Source organism: Eumetopias jubatus, unplaced genomic scaffold (genome assembly GCF_037043125.1).
Source record: "Eumetopias jubatus isolate StellerSeaLion01/CBP00866 unplaced genomic scaffold, mEumJub1_p1.0 scaffold_80, whole genome shotgun sequence".
NCBI classification, from domain to species: Eukaryota; Metazoa; Chordata; class Mammalia; order Carnivora; family Otariidae; genus Eumetopias; species Eumetopias jubatus.
This window is the reverse complement of record NW_028274886.1, coordinates 525,536-542,745: the sequence shown is the minus strand read 5'-3', so window position 1 is coordinate 542,745 and position 17,210 is coordinate 525,536. Positions and strand designations below refer to the sequence as shown.

Sequence of the window (17,210 nt, the reverse complement as noted above, 5' to 3'; positions counted from 1 at the left end):
GCTGGGGCTGACATCACTCTGAACAGAAGGCGAAAAGGTGAGTCTCCCTGAAGACCGTCCTTACTGTGCCCCCGTCTCCCTAAGTGTGGCACGGAGCAAGGGTGTGTTCTCGGAGCCCTCTGGGGGGCCCCAGGTCCTGGCACACTCCCGGGCATCCCGCTGCCTCGTGTGCAGCTTCTGACTCTCCTTGTGGCTCTGGCATTTTTTGCTTCAGTTGATCTGGAACCTCGAAGCTCCGTTTATTTCTCCTATTTCATTTCCAATCTCTCATCTTCCCACACCCATTCAAAAACTTAATAATGTGATGTAGAATTTGCATATGCCAATTTAAACTACTTTCATACCTTACCAGATTTTTTGTTTCTTAGGGCCGAAGGCTGTACATTCTTTGTGTCTGTGTGTGTAGTTGATGCGGTTCAGGTGGACTCTCGGTGGATTTAGGTGTGTACCCACCTTTGTTCCACTTACGTGCCATCGGTACCTTCCAAGCTCAGGAGGTTTGCTGACGACCCGCCTTCCCCTAGTGGTGCGCGACATGCTGCCCGCCCGGGTCCGTTCCATTTTAGCTCAGGGCTCATCTTTTCTATAAAACCTTCTCCCGACTGTTGAGACAGTGATATTCTGCTCCAGTAACATAATTCCGTAACCTGCTTTTATGCATGAGTGCCGATACCGACAGTGACCTTCCCTGTAGATGGCATTTTAGAGGTACTATGACAGGCTCAGAAAGATCAAGTGTGTCATTTGTCCAAGATCACAGAACTGGTAAATTTGGAAATTAAAAAATCAGTACAAGTCATACCTAGCCTTAACCCTGTAAAATTCAGTTAGCCATGCCTCTTCCTGATGGAGCATAGAAAGAGGGTTCGGAGAATTGGGGAGGTTGAGTGGGCCAGAGTTGATTATTGAGATAAGGGAAATGAAAGGGAAAAGGAGCCTGGAGTCCTTCGGCAGTTCTGGCTCAGGTGACAGGTGGTCCCAAGGAGTGTTTCCTCCTCCTTGAGAAAGAGTAGATTTCTCTGTTTTGTTTTGTCTGGCACCGGAAGACGAGGAAGGGGGAATGTTACCCTCCCTTGTATATATTCATGTAGAGGGGATCTGTGATGAGTCTGAGGTAGGATCGTCTGCAGGCAACAGAATACACTGGTCTCAAGCCCAGGACAGAGGTCCAGATTCCTAGAAGAGACTTGAATGTTCCCCTCCACGTGCCCAGCGTTGGGAGAGTGCAGCCAGTGAGGATCTTGGTGCCATCCCTTGCCATCCACGGTGTGTCAGGAAGAGGTGGATGGGGCGCCTGGATGGCTTCCTCAGTGGGCATCCGACTCTTTGTCTCAGCTCGGGTCTTGATCTTGGGGTCATGGATTTAGACCCCACATTGGGCTCCACACCCCCAAAAAGAGGTTAAAGATGTCCCAAAATGAAAAATTTGGGGGGAGATTCAGATAAAACGGTATCTGTGCCATTTCCCACAGATGACAATTTACAGGAAAAAGCTTTGATTACTTTTGATAGAACTTCTCATTAAAATGACTCTTCTTTTGCTCAGATTAAGATCTACACATACGCCTCAGTCAGGCAGGAGTGTGTGAGGCCTTTTGGGCGGCTGCGTTCCCTGGGGAGCGCTGCAGGCGCAGGGCCTGGCTCAGCCGGGAGCCCGAGTGCCGCCCAGCGCCACTGCACCGTCGTATCACAGGACAGTCTGAATGCAGCAGGCAGCGGGTGGGCTGAGTGGGGTCCTGGCCCCACCGTGGCACTGAGGGAAATAGGCCTCCTGTTGCTCCAGGGCTCGGGTTCCCTCCTCCGACATTTCCCGGCGGTGAGGTGAGGCCAGGTGGGACTGTTTGGTCAGGAAGGAGCCCCCAGGAGGCGCCTGCTCCCCGGTCAGCCTTGTGCTCGGCTGCGGCGCCCCTTCTTGACACTCCTGACGCTGCGCAGAGTCCAGGGGCTCCGTTTCGGTGTGTGTGACAGCGAGGGCCACCGTGGCCTTCTTGTTCACGTGACTGTCTAAAATGGCAGACAGCTTTTCCACTTCATTTGAAATGGATCTCTTGATCACAAAATCACAGTTGGTCAGTTAGCAGTAAAATGAGCTTAAAGTAACTGGTATCCATTACCTTATGATCTATCTCTGTAATTCTCAAAATGGTAGGCTTAATGTTTTTTTGTTCATAGGTCATGTTACTGTAAAGTACTTTACTAGACGAGCGGAGGTCTAAATTTTAAAATTCTATAAATTAGCACATTACTAAGTATAGTGATGATAATTATAATTACTCTGTCAACTTAGTGTTTGAGGTTTGAGCTTCTAGAGATTTTTAACATTAAAAAGCAAACTATACGAACATTTGACCAAAATATACAATGCGTGTAAACTCAACCTTCTGCTTCCTGTGTGGTATTTCAGTCTTAGTTGAAGATACATTTTCTATGATAGTTTTCACTTGTAAAGTGAACTTGTGTTTTATTTTTCCTTGAAGATTATCCGCATTCTCTGTTCACGGGCCTTGAGGGTGTGTGCCGTCAGCCGAAAATAGTCCACTGACGTTTATTTGTGACTCAGTATTTCGTGAAATAACAGATTCTTACGGCTATGTGACAATAGCAGTGGTTTTATTAAGCCCTAACCGTTCATGATTTGAAGAGAGCACCGCAGATGAACCCAGAAGGTGCTCCTTGGGTTTCCACTCCGCCCCAAGCCCAGCAGCACCCTGTGAACTCTTGAAAACTTCCTGCCTGCCTGTGGAAGTCTGTGTACTTGTCAATTAAAACTCTTCTTTCTGACCCGCCGAGTTCTTAGGATTTTTAAGATGTGAGCTTTATGGACAAATAGCTCATTATGATTATTTTAATTTTCTTTAACTTACCTACAGACTGGACTCTCTCCACTGACTCTGAGTCCTCCACGTTCCTTCTCAAGGGTGCGTTTCTTAGTAGGTAGATCTGTATGAATTGCCGTGTTGGTCATAATGAGTGACTGTCAGCAGCTTCCCTGCATCGTGTAGGTATATCACATACCACGTCTGCTATTTTCTTGACAAAATCAAATCAGGCACAGATTTTTTTCTAGAATTGGAAGCATATCTGAATGGTCTTGAGTCTGAATGTGAACGAGAGCAAAGCTGGTTGTGTGTGAAGTTGGGAGCAGAGTGAGCACGTCAGTAAGCCCCGCAGGGAGCTGAGTGCCGCTGGGGTCACAGAGGAGCCCTTCATCCGTTGCCCTGACTGTGAAACCCACATTCTGCACCATGGTCTGGCCCCTGCCGCGTCTGATCCCACCTCCTGCCACTCTCCCCCGCTGTGCTTCTGCTCAGGCCACACCACCGCCCCAGTCCTCAGGGACCCTGCTCGGGAGCCGGTATTCTGAGGGGCCTGGATATTTTACTTTTGCTCTTATAGTTTGGTTAAATAAGGAAATCTAGGGTAAAACTATCCTTCAGAATTATTGTCATTGTTCCATTGTCTTCCAGCTTCTAATGCTGCTTCTGAGAAGTCTAAAGTTCTTCTTCTTGTCCCCTTGAGTGTGAACTGCTTTCCATCCTGTGAAATGTGTGGGATCTTTGTTCCCAATGTTCTTGCAGTGAGTCCCTTTCCACGTACTATGTGGGGCACTAGTGAGCCCTTCCAATCTCCAAATTCACATCCTTCGGATCTAGGAATCTCTCCTCTCTCCATCTGGAATTCCTATTATTTGGATGTTAGATATCCTGAATTGGTTCTCTAATATTCTAAACTCTTCTCCTATTTTTGTCATTTTGACCTATCTTCTAAAAAAGTTCTCTATCTTCCAGTCTTTTAGATAAGTCATTATTTCTAATTATCAAGAGTCACTTTCTGTTCACTAGATACTCCATTTTTATGAAATCCTGGCCTTTGTCATGACTGCACTCCTGGTCTCTCTCAGGATATTAACAACAGGTTTATTTTTAAATATTTTCTCTGTGTATATTGTCTCCCCCGGTGGTCTTACTTGTTTTGACCTCTCCTTTCATGTGGCTCAGAAGTCTGATGAACCGTAGCTGCCTGCTTATATTTAAGAATAAAGCACTGGGACATCAGTTGATTAGGGCTTCCAACTTTTGGTTTCAGCTCAGGTCATGATCTTAGGGTTGTGACATCAAGCCCCACATGGGGCTCCACACTCAGCGTGAAGTCTGTTTGTCCCTCTGCTCCTCCCCCCGCTCGCATAGGCTCTTCTGTCTCTCCCAAATAAATAAAATTCTTGGGGGGAAAAAAAAGAACAAAGCATTAAACATGCTCATGTGAAACCCAAGAGTGTGTAGGTGGTGGCTGACAACTTCTTACTGGGTAACCCAGCCAGGCCTTTCATGGAGGACACCCTACTGCTGGCTTCTGTGGGGCTTTCCTCCTGGGTTAGACAGACTCCCCAGATAAGACTCTTCTGATCTCCTTGGGGTATTGAAGCTTGGCTGTCCAAGTGAAGGGAGATGGGAGCCTGTGAGCCCACACCCCATCCTCTACTTCACCAGGCCACAGACTCTGTTTCACTCTCTGGAGAACCACCCTCACTCTTCTCTTGGGCTAGGAAAGAGCCTGGTGCCTTGGATGGAGGGAAAAAATGTAGAGAACAAAATGCTTCACCAACAGGATCTTCAACGAGCCCTCCTTACCTTAAACTTACTCCACTTCATCTCCACCTCCTTATCTGGTGGTGCCACCTCTTGAGACTTTGGGAGATTCCAGGATATAAATCAAGCACAGATGGCTTAGGATTTAGCTTCCTTGGGTCTGCTAAACTGGTTACTTCTAAGGTTTTCTCAGGTCTACTAAATTCCAAAATTTTACTGGGGTTTTCTCAAGTTCTCATTCTCTGAACCTCATTGTTCTCATATGTGAATGAGCTGTATTTATTAGGATGTTTTCCACTCAATCAAAAACCTCAATTCAAAGTAGCTTTTAAAAAAAGAAAATAATTTCATGAAATTAGAAGTTTAGACACAGAGTGGGCTTCAAAGTGGGTTTTTTCCCACAGCACAACAGTGACATCCAGGGACTGAGTGCTGCCATCCACAAGTTGGCTTGATATGAAGACTGGTGGCTCTTTCTTCTTTAATGTAATTTCATAATTTCTGTTTATTTTGCTCTTTCTTTCTTCTTTTCCCAGCTAGTAGAATTTCCGTTTATTCTTTTTCCCTATGTTAATTTGGCACTTCAGTGGTTACTTTCTCACTGTTAACAAAAGTAGACTTGTACTTTTTTTTAATATAACATAGTTATAACCCTAGTGATGCCTTACTGAATAACCTTCCTGCACCAAGGTGAAGCTTTCATGATACTTTTATCTATTCTTTCATTGCTTCCCACCCATTCCTCCTAAACCCTGGATTTTGCTGGGATTGCTTTAAAAATATTTAGTATAGGCGCACCTGGGTGGCTCAGTCATTAAAGCATCTGCCTTCAGCTCAGGTCATGATCCCAGGGTCCTGGGATCGAGCCCCACATCAGGCTCCTTGCTCAGCAGGAAGTCTGCTTCTCCCTCTTCCACTCCCCCTGCTTGTGTTCCCTCTCTTGTTGTATCTCTGTCAAATAAATAAATAAAATCTTTAGAAAAAAAAAAATTTAGTATACCGGGGCACCTGAGTGACTCAGTTGGTTAAGTGTCCAACTCTTGATTTCGGCTCAGGTCATGATCTAGGATCGTGAGACCAATCCCTGGGACAGGCTCCACGCTGAGCATGGAGCCTGCTTAAGACTCTTCCTTCCCTCTGCCCCTCCCCTAACCCCCTCAAATTAATTAATTAATTAATTAAATATTTAGTATAAGATTATTATTAAATTTTTCTTTCAATATAAAAGTTGCCATATCCTTAATGCCTAGAATAGTATCTAGCACAAATTAGATACTCAATATACAGATAAGAAATGAAGGAATAAATGAATGTCTTTTTTGGCCCTAATATACATACGACATATTTATAAATATATGAGTTTTTCATTGCAATCTTTCCCCCCCACACCTTTAAAACTAATGATATTATTCAATAATCCTTAGCAGGTTACAAACGGGAAGTTTAATGTTGATTTCTCTCTCCTTTATAAGTGATTTTTCTATGTGAAAGCTTGTAAGGTGTTTTATTATCACTATTCTTGGAATTCAACAATGTTACACAATAAATCTAGATCTTTTAAATGTCCCGTTTAATAATCTTGTCTAGGACTCTGTGGTCTTTTAATCTGCACTAAAATTTTTCTTCAGTTCATTGACATTTTCTTCTATTATCTATTTACTTATTTTTTTTCTACTTGTTCTTTTTCCTCCTTCTAGATGCTTACTATTTAGATTAAGCAGCTTAGCTCTAGTCTGTGTCTGCCATTTCATTGGTGTTTCCTTCTCTTTGTACTTTTGGCTTGTGACATGAAATAGTTCTCCCACTTGATTCTACCAGATAATTAGTTCAGTTTTCAGAAAGACTACACTCATTCCCTATTGCTGCTGTGACAAAGTACCATAAACTTAGTGGCTTAAACACTAATATTATCTTACAGTTCTAGAGGTCAGAAGCCTGAAATCTGGGTGTCAGCAGGACTGTGTTCCTTCTGGAGATTCTAGGGGAGAATCTGTTTCTTTGTCTTTTCCAACTTCTAGAGGCACCTGCACTCCTTGGCTCATGGTTCCCTCTTCAGGTCACTAGACACCTTTACTTCCACTGTCACATCTCCTTCTCTAACCCTCACTTATGACAATGCTGTGAGGGCACTGGGCCCACCAGATCATCTGGGATAATCTTGAGACCCTTCACCTAATTACCTTACAAAGTCCTTTTTGCCATGTAGGGGACATGTTTACGGGATCAGGGTGGTTAGGACTTGGATACTTTTGCAGGGTCACTATTCTGCCTACCATAAGGTCTATTTCATCTTTTGTCTACTGAATTTTTAACTTTTTTCACATTCCAGGTGGTCTTTTTTCTTCTCTAATTATAGCTCCTTAAAAGTCTGTATTACTGGGGCGCCTGGGTGGCTCAGGTATTAAGCGTCTGCCTTCAGCTCAGGTCACGGTCCCAGGGTCCTGGGATCGAGCCCCGCGTCGGGCTCCCTGCTCAGCGGGAAGCCTGCTTCTCCCTCTCCCACTCCCCCTGCTTGTGTTCCCTCTCTCGCTGTGTCTCTCTCTGTCAAATAAATAAATGAAATCTTTAAAAAAAAAAAAAGCCCATATTACTTTTGGGGACTAAGTACAAATTCTTATTTGTCTCTCCATTAACTTTTAACTTCAGTGGGAATCATTGTTGTAGATACTCATCTTAACCTTCATCACTCAGCCTTAAGCAAGTGATCATTTTTCTTTATGCACTGCTACTGTTCCCTTCACACTTAATCAAGTCAGACAGTCCTTCAAACAATGACAAACCACTTTGAGGGCCCAGCAATTTCTGTTTTGGGGGCCTGGGGATGAACTGGCCAGAAACAACGATGCAGGAAGAAGAAGCGTTGGTGCTCTGGGGTTTCTCTCTGCAGCTGTACTCCTTTCTCAGAGGGAGAAAGAAAACAGAGGATTCACACCCAAAGTGCAAGATGGCAAAGGTGCTAATGCACTAGGGGAATTCAGAGGCTCTTTTTCTAAGCCCTCCTGGAGAATCACTAAACTCTAGTCTTGCCCTGGGTTCCTAGGAAAGGTAAGTACTGTGCCCTCTGCATCGCCTTCCTCACTTGTGTCCATCACTGAAGAGAGAGAAATTCAATACCTTCTCTTTTGGAGAGCCTGAGGTCTTGAATGCACTAAACTGTTCTACAGTATTTCCAGAGCTCCTGAGTTTAATCATTTTACTAGTCAATATATAACTGACATTTATAGGAGAACAGGGTTAAAGACACAGATATTCAGGTTATAGGAGAACAGGGTTAAAGACAGAGATATTCAGGAAGTGTGGCCCAAAACTACTAAACTTTGACTATGAATGTAGTTTATAGAGTTTCTGGTAGCCAAAGCCAAAGGGAGACAATTAAATTATGGAATCAATAATTATCTCCATATAAGAAGGAGACTTACAGTAAGATGGCATGGTATTATAAGGTTTTCAAGTGTCTTTGCATCAAAGCTTAGACTACATAACAGTCTTAGAGATACCTTTTGCTTTTTACCCCATTTCTTCATAAATTATATGGTGTGTATCTGTAGTTAATGCTCATTTAACTTCTCTATCTGATTAATTACAAATACAATTCCAAACTATACTTCATTCCCTGTATTTATAAAGAAGCATTATTCCAGTAACCAGTTCAGTGCTAAAGAAAAATAATCTGATGAATATTCAGAATTTTAAAATGGAATAGGTATCAGAAGAAACAGTATTCCTGCTGCCAATTTTAAGTTACGTGAAAAGAAAGAAATGCCTACTTTGTGGGTGTGGTATCTGCAAAGCTCAATACAAATATCTAGACCAATCACTATATTTTTCAAAGGAAAAATAGCTAAAGTAGTATCTGAAATGCTGTGTTTTTTTCAGGTGACACAACGCTAGGCACACAACAGTTAATATACTGACTTGCATACAAAAATTAAGAATACATTCTCATTATCTTCAAACAAAGCATGCTTTGATTCACCTGGAATAACACAATTTTCAAAGACATTACCATCCTTTACTATATATGTATCATTACCTTAGTGAGAAGAGCAAGCGTGTTTAGGCAGAGTCTTCCAGTGCAAATGACCAAAAGGAATGATGGCTATTGTAAGGAATCAAGACACACTGCAAACACATTGGAATGTGACGGGAATTTAAGTTGCACTAAAAAAAAATCATCAAAATATCCTGAACAATTGTATTATCCTTACTTTATTTCAAAATGAATCTAACATGCTCCATGTCAGCATTGTCTAGTCAATAAGTCAAATCGGTAGACAAAACCTGTCTGGACTAGTCATGAAAAATAAAAAGGGATTCTCCAAGAAAACCACAAAGCAGCTCATTTAAGGTCAATTTAACGGTATTATTCTGTTTTTCTTCCAGCCTCGACATAAGATGTCACTACCTCAAAGGAAATTAGAAGAGTATCTATTTGCATTCCCCTAGGTGATTGGCAGTTCAACACCAATTAGTTCAAAATTACACTGTTACTAGCGTGCAATAAAAACAACACCTTTCATCTTCCTTACACAGGTAAGAATACCTTCAGAGCCAATAACTTTGATCAAGTAAGTATTTTTGATCCTGTCCCACCCGTCTCTCTGGATTCAGGAAAACTAATAGCTGAAGGCAACTCTTCCCGGCTTTATTCTTAAGCTGAAAAACTAGTGTGGTATTAAAAATATTTTGCGTCCAAGATAACAAAATTTCCCAAAGCCCAGCATTTCTTCAATAACTAAGCCTTAATGCATAAAAAAGCTTTAACTGATACTCATATGTTAAAGGGCAGATACTATTTAAAATATGTAATGCATTTTTAAAATAAATATAAATCTCTAAATTGGTATGTAAACAACTCATATAATGTGAAGCAACGAATCTCCCTAAACAATTTAGTGTCCTAAACTAAGTCTCATAATGAATACTATTTAGAAGTAGACATCTCTAGTATAAACAGATTAGTTTTTCATTTTTTTAAATTTAGCATATAACCAAAGAAAGTTGATTAGAAAATCTGTTGCCTAAGTAACTCTTTAAAATTTTGATTGTACTTAATACATTAAATTGACCAATGTGATCTCTATCAACAGATTGTGAGGTCCCTCAAGTACTTTTTAATTATTTCTAATCACTTAGACAGATAATTTTGTTGTCTAAAGCCCAAGACTCCTAAAACTTCATAGAGTGAACAGTCTCCATCCTCTAAGCAAACAGCAATTACTGTTCAGCACAGAGCCACTGCCAATGAGGCAGGCCCCAGAAAGTTTTTGAAAACTGAAGCCCGGACATTCAAATCTCTAAAGCATCTATCTCAGCATCAACAAACTCTGTTATTATCTATAAAAGAGATTGACAATTCATACACTCAAACACTCTATTTCTATTTCATTTGCAATGCTAATATTTGTTAAAATATTAGTTTCTATTTACTCGTGACATATCCACAAAAATATGGCTAAGTACAGAAATCAAGTACTATAAGACATTTCATATCCAACACAATTTGAAGAATCAAATATACTTTCATTATAAACGACCACAGTAAGACATTAAACAATCAGTTTTAAGAACATTATAAAAAGCTACGTACCAGGGCACCTGGGTGGCTCAGTCAGTTAAGCCTCTGGCTTCGGCTCAGGTCGGGATCTGGGGGTCCTGGAATTAAGCCCTGCATCAGGCTCTGCAGGGAGATGGCTTGTCCCTCTGCCCCTCACTCCACTCGTGCTCTCTTTCTTTCACTGTCTCAAATAAATAGATAAAATCTTTTTTAAAAAAAATCAAGCAATCAAAGTAATTGTTTGGCTTTTTTTTTTAAACCTTAGATATAAGTTATTGGTAGATCTTAAACTAGATAAGATATTAAGATAGTGAATACTATCATCCAAATAGGTTGTGGCTGAACAAGTAGCTCGTGTATATTAAATTTTTTCTTCTGCTAACAAATTTCGATCATTTATGTACAGCAATCTTTCTCTAAATTTCAGAGACTATATGATACTTGACTCTTAAGTTATTCTATAGGTTGTTACTCCAAACTATTGCTCATCTACTGATAATATATCTTATCTTACATCTCTTCAGTCACCTCATTTCATCTTGCAACAGATCATTTGTTTGGGCCACAATTTATAGTCAAGAAAGTGGTTATATGGCCCAAGAAGCCGAATAAATTGTTAACAAGGCATCTCTCATTGTTTCAGACATTTGGACCCAAATGTTGGTAATCATGTTAGAAAGAAACCATTTAATTAACTTCACCAGTAGAGTTAATATTCTTTCCTGTTAGCTCAGGAAGTCAAGATATTACTAGACACTTTCTTCTATCACAGTATTGCCAAAAGGAGGGGGTCACTGAGTATCAACAATTTTTGCTATGTATGTTGTTGATGAGAGCTGGTATTTGATCACCTTCAGCCAGTCCAAGCCCATCACTGCTCAAAGTGGCCCAGGGTCTGATACATTTGAGATATTCTCAATTTCAGTGCTATAACCAACAGTAAATCGTATTCCTAGAATAACCATTGCTAGACTATAGAAGAATAGCTAAAGAAAGTCAAGAGGAAGGTATGTAGAGAACACAAGATGTGATACAAGCTCCCTTACATTATGGGTGTTACCTTAATTCAGATAAGGAATGACCAAGTCAGCAAACTGTACTGACAGTAATGATAAAAAATGCCTCTGACAGGATGTAACTACTCTAAACCAAGCATAAATACCACCATAAACCTTGACATCATCATAAAACTGCCTGGCAAACTCAATGTAGTGATAAATAAGCAAGATTCTAAGACTGATGGTGACCAATTGCTTCTGACAGGTAACTACGTTCCACGAGAAGATTGAATGAGTTAATTTTTATCAATCTTCTATTTTTCAGAATACAAAGGTACTGCAACTTGACACTCCACAAACATGAAACAAGTACATTTTCTGTGCTCTTAAGAATAAAGAATACAAGCTTCAATGAAAAAGGACTTTTTAAAAAAAGATCTAAATCAAGCAGGAAAGTAATTGCTACCAAAAGTGATATACTAACTTTTTATCATGAAGATGAAACTAGTACCTAACAAAGTTGAATTGAATCATTAAGTTCAAAGTTTACAATATTTTTAAATAAATTACATTAAAAGAACTGTCAAGGTTTTGAACTTAAACAATAAAAAATAATTCCTATTCATTATGGTACTTCTAAAGTTACCCAGTACACCCATAGGCTATATACACACGAAAGCTAATTATTTCAATTAATGCTGTTGCATTACTTAAACATTTAAACATGCTAATGATATATGCATCCTCTTAATCCTGGGTAGGAATTACAAAAGATTTTCTACCACAATTAATGTAATGGGACTTTCTGTTGGGCTACTCTTCTGGGGTCTTGGAGTAGATAGAAATGGATCTTGATTGCTTGTATTTCATGGCTTCACACTAGGGGAAATCACCTTATGTCTGCTTCTTTACTAACACCCCAGGGCATAAGGTCCTCCAGCCCCACAATCTTGGCTTGTCTTCAGAGGTCTCTACTGTGGGCCTTCCTAAATAGTGTCTCCACGTAATTCTTTTATCCTATCACCAAATTTTATTTCTTCTGCCTTCTTCACTTCCTTCTGGATAAAATGACAACTCTCCATCATGCATGTTTTTCATCTCTTCATTTACTCATGCAACAAATATTTACCATCAACCCACTACGTGACTGGGGATATCATGGGCTCAGGAGTATGGAAAGGAAGAAAACAAACAAAAATCCCTGCCCCTGTGCAGTTCCTGTTCTACTATGAAGAAACTGGCCATATATTTAAAAAGTGGAGAAAGTGGAAAGTGTTACAGGAAAACATAAGGCAGGAAAGAGGGAAAGAAGTGCCAGGGCAGAGGTGGAGCTTGGCAATATTAGTCATACCCACAAGGCTCCAGTGTGGGAAAGCCTACCGAGAAGGGGATCTTTAGGTAAAGCCCTGAAAGACAGGAGGCAAAAGGGAAACGCAATGCCCTGGAACAGGAGGCAGTGGGCCAGGGAAGAACAGCAAGGAGACTGCAGGAAAGGAAGTCAGAGAGTACATGGGGGGCAGAAAGGGAAGCACTGCAAAAACTGGTTTTTATTCAGATTGAAAAAGGAAGCCACTGGAGAACACTCAGCAAGTAAGTGAGAAAATCCAGCTTACATCTCAAACACTTTGACTTATAAGGCCAAAGACAGATGCATGGAGGCTAATTAGGAAACAATCTAACCAAGAGGGGACTGTCGCTCAAACCAAGGTGGTGACACACAGATACTTTGAAGCTAGAGCCAACAGCTTTGCTAAAAGGAATCCATACGGGAATTAAGAGAAAGACTCCAAGGAATTGGCCTGAGCTCCTAAAAGAATGGATTTGCCACCTATAGAGACAGGTTGGCTATAAGAGAAGCAGAAACGGGAAATGAGATCTTTAGCTGATTTTGGACATATCAAAGATATGTTTGAGATGCCTATCAGGCATCCAAGTGGAAACGTCAGTGGACAGATGGAGAGGTCAGAAGGGAGATCAGTAGCATATAGATGGTATTTAAAGCCATGAGACCAGATAACCAAAGGAGTGCAGGTAAACAAAGGGAAGAGTTTAAGGACTGAGGCATGAGGTTTTCCAGTGTGAAAAAGCTATGGACACAGAGAAAAACCAGCAGTTTTTTGAGAAGCAGTAGCTCCTTAAGTAAAAGAACAAGGAGAGTGTAGTGAACTGAAAACCAAGTGGAATGAGGAGTGTGGCTGAGGACTCCGAAGTCACTAGCCAACTTGACAACAGCATGTCAAGTACAGCAGTGGAGGCGAGAGTGGCTCCAAAACCAAATACGGAGCACAGAAATGAAACCGATGCATGTACAACCCCACGAGTTCTGCTATGAAGACAAGCAAAGCAATGAGATGGTGAGCCAGAAGGGATAGGAAGTCAACACAGATTGATTTCATTTCCTTCTTTCTTTTTTCTTTTCCTTCCTTCCATTTGTTCATTCTATTGAGAAAAATTATAGCATATCTCTGTGCTGAAGGAAATGATCCAGCTGGAGAAAGACTGGTTATGTCAGAGAGACAGGAGAATGGTCATAGATGTGTCCCTGAATCAGGGAGAAGGGACTGAATCCAGTGCCTGAGGGGAGGGCTGAGCTTCAGTCCGGTCATAGCATCAGTAGAAAAGGCAGCCTGTGGGGGGGGGGGGGGTGCAGATAGATGAGTCAATACGAAGGAAAAAGCTTGTCAACATTTCAGCATGCTTGCTTCTATTTTCTCAAGAAAAGAGGAAGCAAGGTCATTGGCTGAGAGTGATGGTGAAGAAGTCCTGAGGAAAGAGAAGGCATAAAATGACTCCAGGAGAACATAAAGTACGCTTAATATACTGGTCACACATTTAAGGAAAGGCCAGGCAGGCAGTTGAACAGGCGTGCGTGCCGAGAACGTGAAGAGCTGGCTGTGACCAAGGCTAGGGTTTGGCCAAGCAGAGAGAGGGAAAGGGAACTGAGAAAGCAGGGCACTGAGTAAAACGATGGCCCAGGAATTGAAACTGTGTGAGACAGCAAGGGTCTGAAGGAGGTGCGGGAGAAAACGCAGTAAAAAGTTACTGAGATGCACAGACGGCATGAAGAACCACGGGGCATGGCACACTTCAGGCAGCAAGCTGGAGGGCAGGGTGACTCATGGTGAGACCGCACAAGAGCTTGTCCTGCTAGTGACAGGCCTGCGCTGTGGCCCCAGGCAGCCAGCGGCCGAGGAAGACCACCGAGAGAGGTGTAGGGTTGGCCAGGCAGGCCGGAAGGGTCATCCACACAGACGCCGAAGTCCCCAGTTGCGACAGGCGTAGTGGCAGAAAGACTGATCAAAAAAAAAAAAAAAGAAAGAATGATCATGAACCTTAAGGATGGAAGAGGAAGGATGGAAGAGGAACTGTCTGGAAGGAGAGGAATGAAGGGAAAAGAAGAAGTAATCAGGCCACGATCTAATGAGATGAGATTCAAAGCGTGTGAAAGCAGAAGAGGACGGGAGGACGCCTGCCCAGACCCCCGCAGGAGCAGAGTAAGGGGCGTGGGAAAGAACACAGCTATCACCTGAGAGGGACTGAGAAGCAGTATGTGCTGGGGGAGCCAAATTTCTTCTAGCAAGAGGGAGAAGACGGAGGATTTCGGTGGCTCTGCTGCTGTGTCCCAGCAGCTCTTAGATCCACAGGGTTCCACATGGTATAAGCAGAGTTTCAGGAGCTCAGGGACAGCGGGAAATCAGGTCAGAAATGCGACGTAGAGAGATGTGAGGGACAATCTGAGATGCAAGGGTCCTGGATATTCTGGGCTCCTTATGCTGACTACAGAAAGGGGGAGGGAAGAATGCAAGCAGTACTCCCCCTGGCCTCAAGGCAGACACCAAAGTAAGGCCGTGTGCTGCGGCCGAGAAGAGCAGGAGCCTCGTGGGACAGTGCTGAGTCCTGGGACATCTCACTCCTGCATGTGATGTGCACACTAGGGAGGGCTGTCTGCAGCAGACGGCTGGAAATCCGGGGCTCCCCCTGCTCCAGGAATACATATGACTCCCACCATCTATTTCTTTTGTTTTCAAGTATTCCAGTTCTGGATAAAATCTTATAGATCCTTACCCTTGTTTTTCTCTTCTTCAGCCAACTCATCTATGATCTTGAGACTCAGAATTTAAATTCATCTGCTCAAGGTCTGCTGCTTAGAAGAAGATGAGCAGTAAACAGAAAAGGGAGGACAAAAAGTCAAGCAGACCACTAGCAGGATGGCTTCTTTAGAACACTGATTTACATTATAATAGTGTACAGGTTAGCTTTATTTTATTAACGTATATTATATTTTATAACATTAAATTTATTTTAATAACATATTAACATGTTTTGTTTTGTAACATTAACTTTATAACTTTATAATTTTATACCTTTATTTTATAACATATTAACATTCTGAAGTAATACTAATATTCATAAGAACAAAACTAGCACCAACAAGTGATAAACACGAACAATGGAGAAGTCACAGGCAAGTATTCTATCAAAAAGTATACTGATATTTTAAAAACTATGCATGGAAATTCAACTCCAATAATATAAGAACTACCACAACAAGTTACATATCTTCCAGAAAAAAAAAGTGTTATTTTTTTTCAATGACTGTGAAGCTGAGCTCAGAGCAAACCACGCTGATGTCCCAAAGATTCCTGTGACGTGCCTCACACATCCCCGCACAGACCAAGAAAGCACACTCAATGGCCACTAGCAAAACACCACCATGAATTCTGGAGTAAATCGCTGCTGTAAAAAATTTTTAATTTTCTATTATTATTATTCCTATATTCTTTTCAAGAATATAGGAATATAGGATGCCTGGGTGGCTCAGTCAGTTAAGCGTCTGCCTTTGGCTCAGGTCATGACCCCAGGGTCCTGGGATCAAGTCCCATTCCGGGCTCCCTGCTCAGCAGGGAGTCGGCTTCTCCCTCTCTCTTTGCCCCTCCCCCTCCCCCTGCTTCTGCACAAGTGCTCTAATAAATAATAAAACCTTTAAGAAAAAATAGCCCAGGGTGCCTGGGTGGCTCAGTGGGTTAGGCGACTGCCTTCGGCTCGGGTCATGATCCTGGAGTCCCGGGATCAAGTCCCACATCAGGCTCCCTGCTCAGCAGGGAGTCTGCTTCTCCCTCTGACCCTCCCCCCTCTCATGCTCTCTCTCTCTCTCAAATAAATAAATAGAATCTTTAAAAAAAAAAAAGAAAAAGAAAAAATAGCCCAGAATAACAAATATTTTAAATTCACTTTTTTTATTTTATTATGTTATGTTAATCACCATACATTATATCATTAATTTTTGATGTAGTGTTCCATGATTCATTGTTTGCATATAACACCCAGTGCTCTGTTCAGTACGTGCCCTCCTTAATACCCATCACCAGGCTAACCCATCCCCCTACTCCCTCCCCTCTAGAACCCTCAGTTTGTTTCTCAGAGTCCATAGTCTCTCATGGTTTGTCTCCCCCTTCAATTTCCTCCCCTTCATTTTTCCCTTCTTACTATCTTTTTTTAACATATAATGTATTATTTAAATTCACTTTTAAAAAAATAATTTAAAATGCAAAATAACTGTTACAACAAAATGCACTTGACATAATACTAGATTAAATCAAACCCATGGGGATGATTTCCACTACTTACATTCTATGATCTATACTTTTTTTTTTTTAAGTAGACTCCATGCCCAGTGTGGACCCCAACATGGGGCTTGAACTCATGACCCTGCGATCAAGACATGAGCTGAGATCAAGAGCGGGACGCTTTGCTATAGAACCATTTGTGTTACAAGCCTGTTGTTTTCCACCTGAAACAGTCCACAGTGCTAACAAGCAGCAAATAACAAAACTACAGCAACTATCCCAACATATCATTAAAGAGCATGAATAGAAAGACTTTAAAAACCTACCAACAGAGCACTTAGAAGTGGTGCATGGCTTACCAAAATGGCAGAAAATAAAATTATGCTTAGCATTAGCTATCATAACATGCTTAATCCTCTCCAAATTATATTTCTGTGGTAGTCAGGGTATTTTGTTTATTTGGGTTGGGCTTCATTTTGTAATATATCTAGCCTTCTGGCAA

General features: G+C 41.6%; 1 protein-coding gene across 1 annotated transcript in view; it reads left to right on the top strand.

Moving 5' to 3' along the window:
• LOC148161732 (putative phospholipid-transporting ATPase IIB) overlaps nucleotides 1-16,986 on the top strand; it is a 106,302-nt gene extending 89,316 nt beyond the window's left edge. The window contains exons 7-8 of the mRNA XM_088020604.1: nucleotides 8,970-9,119; nucleotides 16,804-16,986. Coding sequence (XP_087876730.1) covers nucleotides 8,970-9,006 — 37 coding nt within the window. The 3' untranslated portion in view covers nucleotides 9,007-9,119; nucleotides 16,804-16,986. The remainder of the gene's footprint in view (nucleotides 1-8,969; nucleotides 9,120-16,803) is intronic.
• The last annotated feature ends 224 nt before the right edge of the window (nucleotides 16,987-17,210 follow it).